At 37.6% G+C, this 16,268-nt stretch overlaps 2 protein-coding genes across 2 annotated transcripts; one reads left to right on the top strand and one right to left on the bottom strand.

Annotated features, from left to right (window-relative positions):
• Positions 1-419: 419 nt before the first annotated feature.
• LOC116207053 (zinc finger protein ZAT5-like) lies at positions 420-1,730 on the bottom strand. Its single transcript, XM_031539913.1, has one exon. The coding sequence runs from the start codon at positions 1,461-1,463 to the stop codon at positions 531-533; it is 933 nt and encodes a 310-aa protein (XP_031395773.1). The 5' UTR covers positions 1,464-1,730; the 3' UTR covers positions 420-530.
• Positions 1,731-8,279: 6,549 nt separating this feature from the next.
• On the top strand, positions 8,280-9,497 carry LOC116206760 (aquaporin TIP1-1). Its single transcript, XM_031539566.1, has 2 exons — positions 8,280-8,761; positions 8,889-9,497. The coding sequence occupies exons 1-2, from the start codon at positions 8,378-8,380 to the stop codon at positions 9,258-9,260; spliced, it is 756 nt and encodes a 251-aa protein (XP_031395426.1). The 5' UTR covers positions 8,280-8,377; the 3' UTR covers positions 9,261-9,497.
• The last annotated feature ends 6,771 nt before the right edge of the window (positions 9,498-16,268 follow it).

The raw sequence follows: 16,268 nt of genomic DNA, 5'->3' as shown, positions 1-16,268 counted from the left end.
AGGAAAGGTAGCCCCTTTTTCATCATTAGCTTTCTTGGGATCGAAACAAGCAAGACCACAAACTTTCGGTTGGGGCATTCTCCGCCGCTGGCAATAAACGCAGAAAACTTAGCCAGGCAGACTCATCCGCATATACATACACGTCTCATTCCCTCTCCTTTACGTCTCTTTAATATATACATGCATATTTATTTACGTCAATCTAGTACGAGAACATTTATTTATATTTCGTATGTTCTTATTAAATGAACACCTTTACCTTAACTGCATGGAGAAAGCTTCTCGTAATTAAGTAACTAGTGTACACATGACAATGTACTTGTCCGGTGTATTATATGTTTTTCACTTGATTTGATATATTAATCGCTGTAAATGAAATGATGCCTTAGTTAATTAGTTGAAGAAAAGAAAAGGCAATATATCTAACAATTATATTCGTGCTTGATTGTAAGTAACTAATTGATAATTCACAACAATAGATAAATGAAAGGATGATGTCGCAAAAGTACATGAATCAAAGCCCTAGCTGCCTAGTAATAGCAGTCGACCAAAGGAGATGCCGAGAAGACGAGGACTTGCTCTTTTGACGTTGTTAAACTGCTATATTTCGATTCACGGTCTTCTGGTGCCGGAAGATTGAGATCCAAGTGCAAATTGTTCCTTGAGTTCTTCACGGTGTCTTGTGCCTGGAAACTAATATTATTGCCAGATGGTCCAACACCAATAGCTGTAGGTTGAGCGGGCACGAGTGTCCTGTGCCGCCTCATGTGACCCCCCAACGCCTGGCCGGAAGTAAACTCAGCCCCACAGATTGAGCACTCGTGAACCTTGGATTTGCCGGCGCCATTCTGGGCAGGCGCCCCCTGGCCAGCCGGTATCTGCAGTGAAAGTGCCATGAACAATGATCCATCAGTATCACCCACGACAGGCGGGTTCGCCACGGCCAGTGACAAGCTTTTCTCATTCCGATATGTGTTCACGGTTGGTCTAGGTTTCTTGTGACTTGCACGGTGTCCGCCAAGAGCCTGGAACGAGGGGAAGCACCGGTTACACGTCTTACACTGATACAAATCCACCCCGCTTATTTTGTTACCGCCATTGCCGCTAGCACTTGTACTCACGGTGGCAGGCTCCGCCGGTGAGAGAGGTTTTCTAACCCTCTCGCCTCCAGCCAGGAGAATCAGGCAGTATGCCATGTCCTCCTCTTCCATTCCCACGCCTTCCACACCTCGATCAACTGATGAGTCCCGCCCACCAGTACCTGATGAGGAAACATTATCACAGGCAACAAACCTTCCACCTTGGGAGATGCTGCTTGTGCGGTCCTCGGATGAGCTGCAAGCCATTGTTAACGCGAGAGGAGACGGGGCCCTCTGACGCTTCATGCGCTTGCCTTTCATTATGGTCTGCCCTCTGTGGCGGTCCGTATTACATTCGATGATCTCTTCTCGTATTTCAACCATCACGTAGAATCGAAGTGGGGCAATTGAGAGAAAGATAAGTGGAAATACAAGGAGATCGAGATGGAAAGTTGAATGTATGGTTTATATATGGGAGATGATGTGGGTGGAAGTTGTCACGTAGAGTGTAAAAGCCGCTCTTTCAATGCTTATTCTCTGTTATAATAGAGAGAGAGAGAGAGAGAGAGAGAGAGAGAGAGAGAGAGGCAAGTGTGTTGTGTTCTTTTGGCTTGCCAACCTTGCAGATTCTAACAATGGAAGTTATTATAGGTGTATATACATAATACACATTTAAGCTTATATATATATATATGTAAGCTGTTAATCAATAAAAATTAAGACAGAATGAGATGTGCTGATAGAGAAAAGGATGTGTGTGCAAAGTTTTGAGGGAGAAGAGGGAAAGAAAGAGATTCGTTGGCTTTGAAGCAAACCCATTACTTTTCGGCCAAACGATACCTCTCCCTCTCTTTCTCCTTCTCCTCTCTCGAAGGAATATTGGTTTGCAAGCAGATGCACACATACACCGCACTTGTCAATGCATATTGCTTCCCCCTTTCCATTCATATGCAATATATCTCCCTACACATTTTGCACTAGTAAGCTCACGCTTCCCTTGTTTTGCATTCGTCGGATTCCTCGCCGAAAGTTAAAGGTCTCGATATTCTTCAATCGATCTTGTATGTACTAGATTAGTTTTCCACCAGTTATGAGAAAATTAATTAACGCTTAATAACCCTCGACTTATAATCTAAGGTTTTCTATTTGAACCCCATCAAACATAAAACTACTTTTAGTATCCCTATTACTTTTTCCGATGGTATAGTACCCCTATTACTTTTCATTCCTTTATCATATTATATCCACAAGATTTTGTTGCAAGAAAATAACAATAATTTTCTTACTTAATTTCCCTATAGTCAAAGGTAAAAAGATATAGAGAAGTGAATAACAATATATACTTAACAAAATTGTTGTCATTTCTCCCGAGACAGAAGTATCTGAATTAATAATCACAGTTTTTCGAATTAATAATTTGATTTACGAAACTTATACCTGACCAAAATAATAAGGAAGTTTGATCAATGAATTAATAAAGAGTTGGTCAGAGAGTGGAGACCTCAGTGATCAACCAACCTAGGTAATACTGCAATAATGAAGATGATAATTAATTAAACACCACACAATTGAGACAATTAATTTGGCATACATGCATGTGCAGTTGACCCACTCCATCTCATATTTTAGCAACTATATATGCATATATCTATAATTATTAGCTTAGCTTAGCTTCACGGAAGGACACAACATAAACCAAAATTAAGGCCCGGAAAATTACTCATCATCCCCACTACATGGCATACAATCTAAACTACAAGATACCGCAATTATATAATGTATCCTTCTGGTTTTCCAATCATAAGGTGTTTGGTAATGGCAATGAGATTTTGACACTTGCTCTTTTCCTTTGTCCTAGAGCCAATTGCGGTGCAAAACATATCTCATCTAGAGAGATATTTCTTTTTTAACCAACGCTTATTCCTCTTAAATAAAGTCTCAAATTCAAGTCTTTTAAACGGAAAAAATACATGTTGAAAGAATTTTACCCCATTAATCGGTCGATCCGACTCAAACTGAATTAGTTAGGGTTCAATGAGTTTTCGAATACCATGGTACACATCGGAAAAAAAAAATCTTTTTTTACACATGACCAATGCACGGCCTCATTGACTTTCACAGCAAAAAATCTATGAAATATATATATATATATATATATATATACACACACACTATAGTACCTTCTGAACAACCATAAATATCAATTTGTAATATATGGAAGATTAAAAGTTTTTCCAATATCAATATATAAGGTGGGGGTTTCATTTGTGGATCCCGTATATACAAAATGAAAGTATATATGTAATACATGGGCATATATGTACCCGATAATGTAACATTTTTCGAAAAAATAAGGGTTTCGATTTGTTCTTATTATTGAAGATTCTGCCGGAGCTTGCTTCCGGGAACTTGACAACACATTAATTGATCTCCCTTAGTTACGAACTCTCCCACTAAGTCTCCACCTCCATTTAATCAGGTCCTTTCCGGAATAATAATGCATTTGGCGGCCGGTATTATAATGGAAGTACATGTCGATGATGTTTTGTCTCCTCTTCACATGGGATGTACAGAAAAAAAAAATGTTGGGGATTTGACTTAATTAATTTATATAAGAACTCATTACATATGGGCATATATCCATCCTCCCGTATGAATTTGAGACCAGACAAGTTTCAGGCAGACTATATATATCTATACATACATATATACATATATGTTTATGTCCACACTAATATATTTCAAGCGAAAAAAAAGAAAAAAAGAGTCCACACTTTGCCTGCGGAAAAAGAGTTAAGATTGATTGCTGGATGTAATAAGAAGCCCATGGCTGCTTAAATGTGGCTCAAGCCATATTCTTTGAGCCTCTACCACTTGGAATTGGAGGGGCCCATGGGCTCAATGTTATTGAACTCATTGGGCTTCGCGTCATGGGCTTAAAAGAAATGGGCTAGGAGTCTATGTGCATTAATTTCTCAGAGAGAAGGGGGGAAAAGAGAGAGAGAGAGAGAGAGAGAGAGAGAGAGAGAGAGAGAGTATGACGAACTTTGCATTAATTCATCTACAATTCCCTTCTGGTGAATACATAAAATAAACGGCAATTATAGGATATGATCCCTAAAACTGTATCATGTCAAACTAGTAGTTAAATCGGACATCACTGTCGTTATCAATTTAGTTCGTTGTTTTGCGTATCTCTTGGAACTTAGTTTCAATCTTATGTTCGATATCTCCATCACATGTCGCACAGGAAGAAATGGAACGTTGAACTTAATTATTTTTAATTTATTGGAGGTGAAGTTGACATATCTCCATCACGAGTGCATCATTTTTGGCATGGTGTCGCGAATGAGTAGCCCACTAATGCTTTGGTAATCACTTTGATTTTGAACCAATAAAATTTTAAGCCCAGAAAACGACCTTTTTGGGCTTGACCTCATCAATGAACTTCTTTTTTTTTAATGCTTTAACCAACTCAACAAAAAACAAATCCATTTAGTAGGAAAGGAGAAAAAAAAAAATAGCCACCTCTGGGCCACGACGACATTAATTATTATTTTGTCTTTGAAAGCCACGAAATATTAAAATTATATACATTGTGCAAGACTCGGCTAATCGTGCCATACTTCCCTCACACCCTTCAATGATTATATAATTTTGCTTACTCGTGATTATATAGGATCCAATATTGCCTTACTCGTGACTCGTATCGCACTCTTCTTATTTTGCTCTTTTTTTTCCATCTGTGAAAAAAATTCCCAATTTTTAATGATACAATAATAAATGGTTTGATTCTACTTTGTTACTTCAAATTTTTTTCCTCATTGTTTGGTTACTTTGGTACTTCCGTATTGACCAGCATGACTGCCCCCAAACTTGGGAAAATTAAGGATATGAAAAATCCAGTAAGTAGGAAGATCTAATCTAAATAGTGATTTTGCAATTAGCAATTCACCCATGGATCTGCAATGATCTGATGGAAAAAGTGAAACTGGGCCCAGGGCTCACATGATTGGTGGACCCGCAGCTATTTTTTGCTGAAAACTCGATTTGGGTTACAGCCTGTCAAAAATTTAATCGCCTGGCTCTCATTTTTTTCCCATTATTATTTGGATTTTATTTGCACATCAATCAAAGGAGAAAAAAAAAAAAGAAGATTGTTTTCCGTCTGACCAATCAGAACGCCAGGCTGGTCGAGTAACATGCTTCACCGCACCCCACTTTGTCCTGTACCCTTTTAAAAACCAATAATAACGAAGGCATAAATCAATAAAACCGTAGAGTGGAGTACCACACTCCTTTTCTGATTATCAAAAAATTTCAGTTTTAATATTTTATGGGATTATTTATTTTTTTATTAAATATTTAAAATTTTTATTTCAATGTACTATATTCGTGAACTTTTCTTGTAATGAAAAAAATATATTTTTGCCAATTAGCCAAAAAAAAAGAAAAAAAAGAAAAAGAGAAAAAGAGACACTGCATTTCTTCTCTTTATTATATCTTTGGGTTATTTGTCATACGAGCCTTCTAGTTTCATGCGTCTAAATTCACCATCTGTACGTAAGAACATAATATAACTTCATAGAACAATGACATCGCGCGGGAATTAAATTTGTGCGTAAATAACTCTTTTAGAACCTGAAGAGTTTATTCCAATAAAGAGGCCTCGTTCATTATATTCCATCTATGATGGTTGTTAATTATATCACTCAGCTTCACCGATCTTGCATCAGGGCGACTGTAGGTTTGTCTCGTTCGGTGTTCATTTTAATCGGGGGAGGGTGTCTTATAATGAAGCAAAGACACTTTAAAGAACAATCATGTAATAGATTATGATTGATCGAACGTGCATTTCTTATAAGTAATGATGGAAGTATGTATAAGCTTTATATTGGGTGTTATATATACATATATAGATACATATATCAGAAGCTATCCCATGGACAAAAATTTCATATGGTCCCACACACCCACAATTAATTACAGAAATCGATATTTTGCCAGTTTTGGTATGCGGGGGTGAAATTGTTAAGTAAGGGTCCCAATTCTTTTTGCGGACTTACTGTTCGATCCCATCTTTCTCCTCCCACAACGTGCATTGACGACGATGTGAAAACATACATGTTGGTCCCGGAATGTCTTTTTCTTTAGTAATGAATTTTGAACTCTGAATCGATTAATCAGTTGGGATGTGAATCGCTCATATCACAACCATTTATTAGCATGCATACGAATCTCTAAGTTTTGAAGCGTGTTTGAGTATTAAACGAGAGGAAACTGAATTATTGTCCAACGAGAACGAGGATATATGTACTGCGGTTATATATATATATATATATATATATATATATATATTCAAATTCATGTTTAATTTAAGCAAAAGTAATATTATATTCATGGCGACGTCATTGGGACGTTCGAAGCTGTGACTTCGTGCAAAGGGAACTATTCTTACCGACATGCATTAATTCACCCCAAAAACAAAACAATAATAACAATGAAGAAAAACGAAAAGAGGAATATATAACCTGTAAACCCAAGTTATGCATATTCCATCATCACAAAGCATATGCTCTAAGTTCTAACGGGTACTATAATAAAGAAGTACGGGGAAAAAAACAATAATAAGAAGCAATGCATATACATATTCCCTAATTGATTAGTAAAATACAAGATGGTTCGTTGAAATATCAATAATTGTCTTATCAGTGTATATAGAAAAAGGCCCACATGTAAAATAAAAACCAAACAAAGAAAAGGACTATATATATAGAGCACTGCTTATAGGTAGTGCCAAATTTTTTCAACTGTGACTTTCGAATCATTCGTACCGATGCAGATAGATTAAAGACTATAAAGAAGAAATATTGCTATTTGCATATTCAAGCTAGTGCATAATATTTATTCATTGATTAGGTCCTTTTATCACGGGTGAAATATTTATTGAATTACATTCTTTTTCTATTACAGAAAAAGATTCGTGAGTGGAGTATAAGAAAATAAAAAATTAAATAAAGGAGTATAGATAGTTATTTTGGCGATAATTAAATTTAAAACCTCTTAATTGTCAGTCGATCATGCATTTCACTGTACTACACCCGTTCTCGGATTATTAAATTACTTATTCATCAAAACGCTCAGCAGAATCATTCTTTCTGAAAACGGATAATCAGGGCAAACCCATCAAATTCCAAGTAGAAAAACCAAAAGGAGCGACCAATCCCCATGTGGCATTCCATGTTCATCGGATAAGGTTTCCCATTTTGGATGGTTAGACCATGCATGTGTCTTAACTAAAAGTTCCCATTTTCTCCTGTTCTTTTTTTTTGTTTCTTTTTTCTAAATAAATATCTACGTATTCAAGTAAGTATATCAAGTATGTTATCGCATTGCCAGCTTCAAATTCTCGACTGAGATAGAAATAATATAAATTACGTACGTTTTGCCGAGCTATACTCATCGATCGGTTATCAAGATAAGCATGTAATTGATTAGCTTTCCTTTGTTTGAATTTTCTTTCGGCATTATCGATCCTTACCAACTCAAACAAGTTGCCTTTATATATCAGACGGGGCATATTTTTTAATTTGGTTCATAAATTATAATTATTATGGTAGTACAGTTGCCATCGTGATAATGTTAAACAAACAAATTATCATTGAATTTCCGAAATGTGCTTCGGCCTTTCTAGAGAACACCTCGAGACAACATTTCGTGACAGATGCGTGCATTTTCGACAGGATATTATGTACAACTGATATATTACGTGACATTTTATCACCAAATAATTAATTTTTTTTATTTTTCTCAACTGTAGTTTTCTGTAATATTTCTAAAGATCAATAGATGTTGATATTTTATACTAGCTTGTGACATTGTTACGTGGTAAACTTCTTACATATAAGACTTTCTTTGTAATTTCCGTCTAGCTTATCCGGAAGTGCCACGTGGCAGATGTAGTGCTAGCCACTCACAGGTTGCGCCCGAAACAGTGGTTGACTGGTAGACGGCCTTAGCCCATAATTATAAATTTAAAAAAACTCAGCAATAATTGAATTATTTACGCCCCGCACACCCTGTCCACCAATCACGTTCGATTAAATGACCTTTTTCCTCCGTCGCCGCTGACCGGAAACCGGCAACACCCGGTCGCCGCCCCTCCCCTCTCCCTCAATATAAGGCCCAGCTCATGATCAGCTGAGAAAAGTGAGAAGTGGTGGCAAGAAGAGAACCTGAGCTTGCTCCGAGTATAGGAAGTATAGCTAGTAGTTTATTAATATTTATAAATATTTAAAATGCCGATCAGAAACATCGCAGTCGGCCGGCCCGAGGAGGCCTACCACCCGGACGCCCTCAAGGCGGCGCTGGCCGAGTTCATCTCTACTCTTATCTTCGTGTTCGCTGGTGAGGGCTCGGGCATGGCCTTCAACAAGCTGACCGACAATGGGTCCACCACTCCAGCCGGCCTCGTGGCGGCTTCCCTTGCCCACGGGTTCGCTCTGTTTGTGGCAGTCTCTGTCGGTGCCAACATTTCTGGAGGCCACGTCAACCCTGCCGTCACCTTCGGAGCATTCGTTGGTGGCAACATCACCCTCCTCCGCGGCATCCTCTACTGGATCGCCCAGCTCCTCGGGTCCACTGTCGCTTGCTTGCTCCTTAAGTTCGCCACCGGTGGCCTGGTAAGGACCGGATGATGATAAAGCAAAACGATATCATGTTACATTTGCATATGTCACGTGTAAATTTAAGGACTTCGTGCATGCATGCACTTAATTAATGTTTCCCATGTGATCCCGTCTCGTGCAGACCACCTCAGCTTTCGCTCTCTCCTCGGGAGTCAGTGCCTGGAACGCATTCGTCTTCGAGATCGTGATGACCTTCGGGCTGGTCTACACAGTCTACGCCACGGCAATCGACCCAAAGAAGGGCAACATCGGAATCATCGCCCCGATCGCCATTGGTTTCATCGTGGGAGCCAACATCTTGGCTGGCGGGGCATTTGACGGAGCATCCATGAACCCGGCTGTGTCCTTCGGCCCTGCCCTCGTGAGCTGGAGCTGGGACAACCATTGGGTCTACTGGGCTGGTCCTCTTGTTGGTGGGGGGCTCGCCGGACTCGTGTTCGAGTTCTTCTTCATTAACCACAGCCACGAGCCCTTGCCCAGCGCAGATTTCTAAGCGCACTCTGAACGTTCTTCATCTTCCATTCGCGGCTTCAAAGATGTAATCTGTTTGGAGATTTTTTTTTTCCCGGTGCTTTATTTTGTTTAATTCTCGGTTGTGGTGACTGGTGATGGCTCTTCCTTGTTATTCGTCGGAAATAAAAAAGGAAAAAAGAAAAAAAAAATATGTATCCCTTTTCCTTCGATATCAGCGTGCACGATTAATCACATTCATAAGTGTCCTTTATTGCCATTTTATTATCATGTACGTGTATATATACACACACGAAACTTGCCTGTTTTCATAATACAGTAGGAAGAGTACGATTTCGATTTTCTATTCTCACGATTGTGATTCTTTTTTATTTATTTTTTATTATATTTTGAGATATTTACCTAAAATGACTAATGGTTTGCCCGTTTTGTCAAATCTATCCCATGGTTTACTTTTTGCATCAAATCTATCATGGCGTTATCTTTTCCGTCGACATCTAACGGCCATGCTGACGCGGCGCCTACGTGGCAAGTGTGGCCCACTATCTCTCCACGTGCCACGTCAGCACGGCCGTTAGATGTTGATGGAAAAGATAACGCCGGAATAGATTTGATGCGAAAAGTAAACCATGGGATAGATTTAACAAAAAAAAAAGTATATGATGGATTTGATAAAACGGACAAATCATGGGTCATTTTAGGTAAAAACCCCTTATATTTTTAATAAATTGATTTTACTTATAGTATATTCTATTTGATTTTCAATAAACAAACGAACAAAAATAATAAGTGCTTTCACATTGTTAGTTCATTTTATTAGGCAAATAAATTTCTAAACATGAAGTAAATGATAATATTATAAAATAATACAATAATAAACACATTGCTTAACGATAAAATAAATAATAAAATAATAAAATAGTATATTAATATATATGTTTTCTTAATATGTAGTGAGAGTACGATTCAAATTCCCTACTCTCGCCACTGTTATTTATTTTTTGTTTATTTTTTATTATATTTTTAATAAATTTACTTTACTTATAATATATTCTATTCGATTTTCGATAAATAAACGAATGAAAACAATAAGTGCATTCACAATGCTATTTGGTTTTATTAGGCAAATAAATTCCGTAACAATAAAGTAAATAATAATATTATAAAATAATATAATAACAAATACGTTACTTAACGATGAAGTAAATAATAATATTATAAAATAATATATTAATATATATGTTTATTTAAACATGAAGTAAATAATGTATTAATATGTATGTTTATTTTTTTATAAGTTTTACAACAAATTAAGCTTCATGAATTTTGTCGTAAAATTAATCGGTAACATACTTGATCAAGTAAGTGATTTTCTCGCATATTACGGATCACATTCTACCCCTTCAGGGCAAGTGTTCAGATCTGTTATGTTTAGTATATTTCCTATTATTCTTAGAGTGTAAGCATATAACATTCTCGGATATATTTGATCTTAGATGGAGAATAAGTTGGATATCTTTTCCGATATCTTTAGGAATTCAATTAATATATATCAATTATATAAATTTTTGTATAAACTTGGATGAAATGCCATTACTTAATAATAACTAAAAAATATCATTCATATTTATATTTTACTATCTATAACTAGTAGGTATTGATGGCAGGGGCCATCTCCCTAGTTGTACTAAACAATGAACAATGACGCTTGGAGATGCATAGTTTGGCTTGGTCCGACTATGACATATACTAATAGGGAAAAAAAATGTTTGTAGGATCAAGAAGTATGGATGTATTTTTCAATCGAATTACTGTCGGTAGAATTACAGTTAAATCAGTCGACGTTTTCTAGACCAATTAGTTACGTACGAGAATTTCAAATGAATGAATATCGAGAACAGAAGATCTTCATGTCGGTGAAAAGCCTTGAATGAGATTGGATTGTCTGCATTACACCGGTCGACAAATACTCAGAATTTAATTCCATGGACGAGGACTGCCAGGAGCTGTAGATTTGGTCATTTATTATCACCGACCATTGACCATTGCCGGGGGATGGGCTCCTCATCGCCGCAGCTGTGATAAGGACCGAGGGGCGGAATGAAAAGAAGCTTTTCAATACATAGAGATTCCGCCTTTACTTCAGACAGACGAATCATGAAACCATGCCATAATAATATATTCGCAGAAGGTAGGGAGCCCGTGACGCTTTTTCATGTACCCAAATTCAGAAGTTGGACCCGACCTATTAACAGTAATCATAATAATTGTTTACACGCCTTTTTTATATTTATTTATTCATTTATATATTGCCACTTTTGCTGTCCATTCGTTTTCTGGCAATTATCAAAGCCAATAAGGCAAGGCATTCATCCAAAAAAACAAAAAATAAAAAAGGTCAATAAGGCATTTCAGTTTCCCCACACTTGCTGCAAAATGACATTCTCCTCTTCTCTTCTTTATCTTTTTTCCTTCTTAGTTCTTACACACATATGTATATTTACTTAATTTTAAATAGTTTCCCATATTTCTATTAGATTTTTTCCGGTTTTGGTTCTTGCCTTGTCATTCAATCTTAACATAGCTCGTACGCATCTACGAGTCGATCAGGCACTTTTTTTTTTCTTTTTTCTCTGGGTAAATAAAAGCATTCATTCCAATGAGTTAACCCGAGTCAAGTACAACCATACGCGCTCGGGGGAGTACAAGTGTACAACCCCAGTCGGCAGTCAAGCACCTACCATGCATGGATATTATCACCCTAAAGAAACATGAATGGATACATACACGCTTCTCCACCCGTTCATATGTTGTCTGTGATTAGGTATATATTTGTCTGTTTTAGGGTTTAACTTGTATAATTTTGTCCTTTAAATGTGTCTTTTGAAAGAAAGGGGTGTCTCTTGCTCTTATATAGATGTCAAAATCATTATCTCTCTCTCCAATACAAGATTGAGATATCTCATTACAACCCGCCGAGAGACGAGGGGCTTGGGAAATTGAGTACACGACTATGTTCCCACAGATGGCGCCAAATTGATGCGGGAAAAAAAGAAAAAGAAAAAATATGCAAGTTGCTTCCTTCAACTCCGACCGCCGCCCTATACCTTCAAGAAGGGTTCTCGGGTTGATACGCGAGAGCCCCTCCAACGCTCAAACTTAAAGAGTAGTAGAAATGTGTTATGTGTGCCAAAGTGTATGTCCTCTAGAGTTACCATAGAATGGAGAACCGAAGCATGTAGAGCGTATGGAATTAGATTAGGACTTAGGGCATGTTTGGTTTGTAGGAAATGATAAGGAACGGAATGCGCATTTCGACGTTTCGTTCACGGGAATGCGGAATAGGTATTCCGGATGGGTATCACAATCCGGAATTCATAAGGAATTTGAAAGCCCCCCTTGAATGTCCGGAATAGCCATTGCTTATCCGGAAAAGAGTGCGAAAAGACGAAAATGCCTTAACGTTTCCTCAAAAATTTCAATCACATGCCATCGCTCTCTGCTTCTCAGACATTCTCAGATTTGCAACCTTAGCTGAGAAGTGCTCGAGCCCTCCTCCGATTGCGATTCCTCCGTAGAAGCTTTGTGCCTCAATGACTCGACTCCGCTAGTCCACTCGGCGACTCCACTCCGCCAGTCGAAGGATACCTGCTGTTCGAGTCGAGCTTCATGACGTCGGCGGCAAGACTGAGGTAAAAGATGATCGCGGCAGAGGTGGGGTAGATCAAGGGGAGACTCGAGGTGCTACCGTACGAGTTCAAAAGGCCAAGGGCGGCGATGGAGGAGTTGAGGGCGGAGGGCGAAAGCTGTGAATAAAAAAAATGAATATGAACAGTAACTTATTTTTATTTTTTTAATTTAATATATTATTTTAATCATTTTATTTTATGTTATTTAATATAATGAGAGAATATGTTTTTATTAAGGAATTTTTTGTTAATTATTTAGATAATTATGCTTATTAATTTATTAAAATAGTTATTTCTAATAATTATAATTAAAAAAATATTATTAATTCATTGTTAATAAACATTTAAATATTAATAATTTTAGTATTTTTAATTAAAATAATTACTTTTATTACTAATCACAGTTTTCATTAACTTTAATTAAAATAATTAATTTTTTTACAAATATTTACTTTTAAAAATTATTTAAAATGTTTATTTTTTATTAATTTTTAAAATTATCATTAAAGTTATCTATTTATCCTATTAAACCGTATCAGATTTGGCATGAAGGGTATTTTTATCTTTTCATCTTTATTCCTGTTATTTCTATTTCTTATTCAAACCAACCAAACAAAAAAATTATAATTCTCAATTTTGTAATTCCCTCCAACCAAACAAAAGAATTTATATTCTATTCTCTGTTTATTATGTTCCATGCCTATTATATTTTGTATCAATTCCATTCCAACGAACCAAACGTAGCCTTAATGATGGGCCTAATAAAGGCTTTCATGGCCCGAGATTCAGCTACACATCAGTATGTGTAAAACAGAGATGCTACTCAACTCTTTTCTTCTCACTAGGAATTCCAAGAATGTTGGAGAGATCGCCAAGGCAGCCAAATTCCTAATGCCAGGCTGCAACATATCTCCATGGCAATGAACTCTCTTTTTCTGGCAATGAACTCTCTTACTATTTGAGTATTCGAAATATAAGTTATGTCTCTAACCTCGTGGTCGGAATCATACCAATGCTCAAGTTCACACTTAGCCTCAAACAAGAAATTAAGAACATTTTGTGAACACGATTTCGGCAAAAATAAAAATAAAAAATTATATCCCTATAACTTCAAAGTTCTCAGCCCACACATTGCTATTGTTGGTACCTCATTATCCAGCCACGGACCTATGGCAACGGGCTAACTATGGGCTAGTGACTGGCAGTGATAAAAGAAGATCCATAAAGGAGTTTCCAACAGCTTCCTTATGGACTGATCCATGATTTTCCATGACCTACCATCAGGCCCGCCTCCTATAAAACACCGGTTCAGTGAAGCTTTTTCAATCATTCGATATAGTACCTTGTGATCTTCATCCATTTCATTCGTTGACCCAGCAGGCTCGAGTCTCGTGTGAGAAGGGTTGTCTCGAGCTAGAGATGTGGCATCAGGATTTATTTGGGGAAAAAAAAAAAGAAGTTGATTGTCAAAATATCGTACTTTTAGGTCGAGACATATTCAGCATGTGGACCATGGCTCGTTGTTTATGAAATCCTATCATCTTCAAGGTCTAGATAGACCACTATTGAAATACATGACTATAACATCTGCCAATCGGGTCTATGGGAATCATTTGCATCAGAAGTTGCATATCCTACTAGATTGACTACAACACCTACCAATTTTGCCCATGTCAGGTACTTTGGATACTTAAGCCCATTTCCACATTTAGGCAGATAAGTACGCAAAGTGCAGCTCCCACGATATATTCCGGGCCCTGCTTATTTGAGGACTTGATGAGATCCAATTCATCCGAACATATGAAGAATAGTAATTTAAGGAGTTTGTTGATCCAATTGAGGGCTAATCAACCATCTGACCAACAAAAAGAACCAAAAGAATAGCATGAAACTGTTTAATTGGCCAGGAAAGCTCTAATTCCATGGAGTCCTCTTAATTACTTAAATAGGCAACATAGAGATCTCTCCTTTGTTGATCAGCTGCTGCAAAGGTATATAGCAGTCATAAGCTATGAATGTTGTATTCCCGTAGTTCAACCAGCCACATGAAAGACCGGAACTTGCATCATGAAACGGCTTCTAAAAGCAGCTCGAGTTGATCCTTCGGAAGAGTCATTAGCTGGGGCAAACGAAACGCATGTAAGGGAAGCATATGCACCATCTCCACAATCAAGAGTACAACAGGAAGAAACCATTTCGCAAATGATCTGTTTAGGTACTCGACACGGTCCAATTTTACACGAGCTTGGCAACCTCCTTGTTGGTGATCCAAATGACACCTTCGGTGCTGGTGGAACAGTACTGAGGCAGCCAGTATACTCGTAATACATCCCAAACCCAAAGTATAGACTATGCATGTCTTCTCAATTTACCAGTAGAATCCGAGACTATTAAATCAGCGTCGAGATCTTTCACCATACAAATGATATATTAAGCATGAATTAGTAAATTAAGCATAATTAGTCTTAGCTAATATGTATTTATCTCTTTTAGGTTGGAACAATATTCACAATGGGGACCATTGTTCCCTATCATGGAATCCTATCTCCACGGCATAGAGTAGTCCAATACTGCACTGCGACACGCATCCAGCAGCAGTCGAACCCAATCGGGAATCTTTTTGCATCAGAAGTGCACCTTTTAGAGCTGTCTCTTATCTTGTAGACGACCCTTTTCTTTTCCTTTTCTTTTCACGGATGAGCCATGAACTGTAGAAGATTCAAATGCGCGTAGGGACCGCTGATAAATTAACGGCTCCGTAGCGAACCTTTATACAAGTAGTCCAAATTGGCTGGTCGAAATCGGAACTTTCCATGTTCACATCCGGGTAACATCATCACAGCAACTGGGCTACAGTTTGGATAGCACAGAATCACTGATAGCTTCATCCTCGGCTTACCTTCTTCGAGCTCCTTTCCTCCCCGTGGGATCCAACTGGGACATTATACTACTACTAGTGGTTTGACATTTATATTATATCGTGATATTAAGGGATAAACTTCATACACCTCAAAACATGGAAAAAAAAATATTGATTATAAGGGATGTTTATAGGCCTAATAAAAGTAAATAATGCAACAAAAGAGATAAATAAACGTGAGAAATCTTACAGCTTATTTCTGTATGAACGGCCTTTTTCTAGAAAAAAATAATTTGAACAATTCCGATATTGAACGGTGCAAGTTATTTCTGTGGACTTTTTTTCCCCCCTTTAGAAGAAAGAAACAATGACTCGGATGCTGGAAGTGTCGTCGAATCTGCCGCGGAAAGAGACGAACTGCCAGCGTAGAATCTTCCGTAACGTAGTAAGTTTCCCGCCATGAGGGAGACCGGACCACCTT

This window comes from Punica granatum, chromosome 5, assembly GCF_007655135.1.
Source record: "Punica granatum isolate Tunisia-2019 chromosome 5, ASM765513v2, whole genome shotgun sequence".
Classification (NCBI taxonomy): Eukaryota; Viridiplantae; Streptophyta; class Magnoliopsida; order Myrtales; family Lythraceae; genus Punica; species Punica granatum.
Note: the sequence above shows the minus strand (reverse complement) of the source record. Positions and strands in the feature narration are given on the sequence as shown.

Bases quoted from the DNA above. Each gene is read 5' to 3' on its own strand.
- LOC116207053 (XM_031539913.1), bottom strand. From the start codon at position 1,463: ATGGTTGAAATACGAGAAGAGATCATCGAATGTAATACGGACCGCCAC.
- LOC116206760 (XM_031539566.1), top strand. From the start codon at position 8,378: ATGCCGATCAGAAACATCGCAGTCGGCCGGCCCGAGGAGGCCTACCAC. The intron at 8,762-8,888 runs GTAAGGACCGGA...CGTCTCGTGCAG, and splicing joins AGTTCGCCACCGGTGGCCTG to ACCACCTCAGCTTTCGCTCT.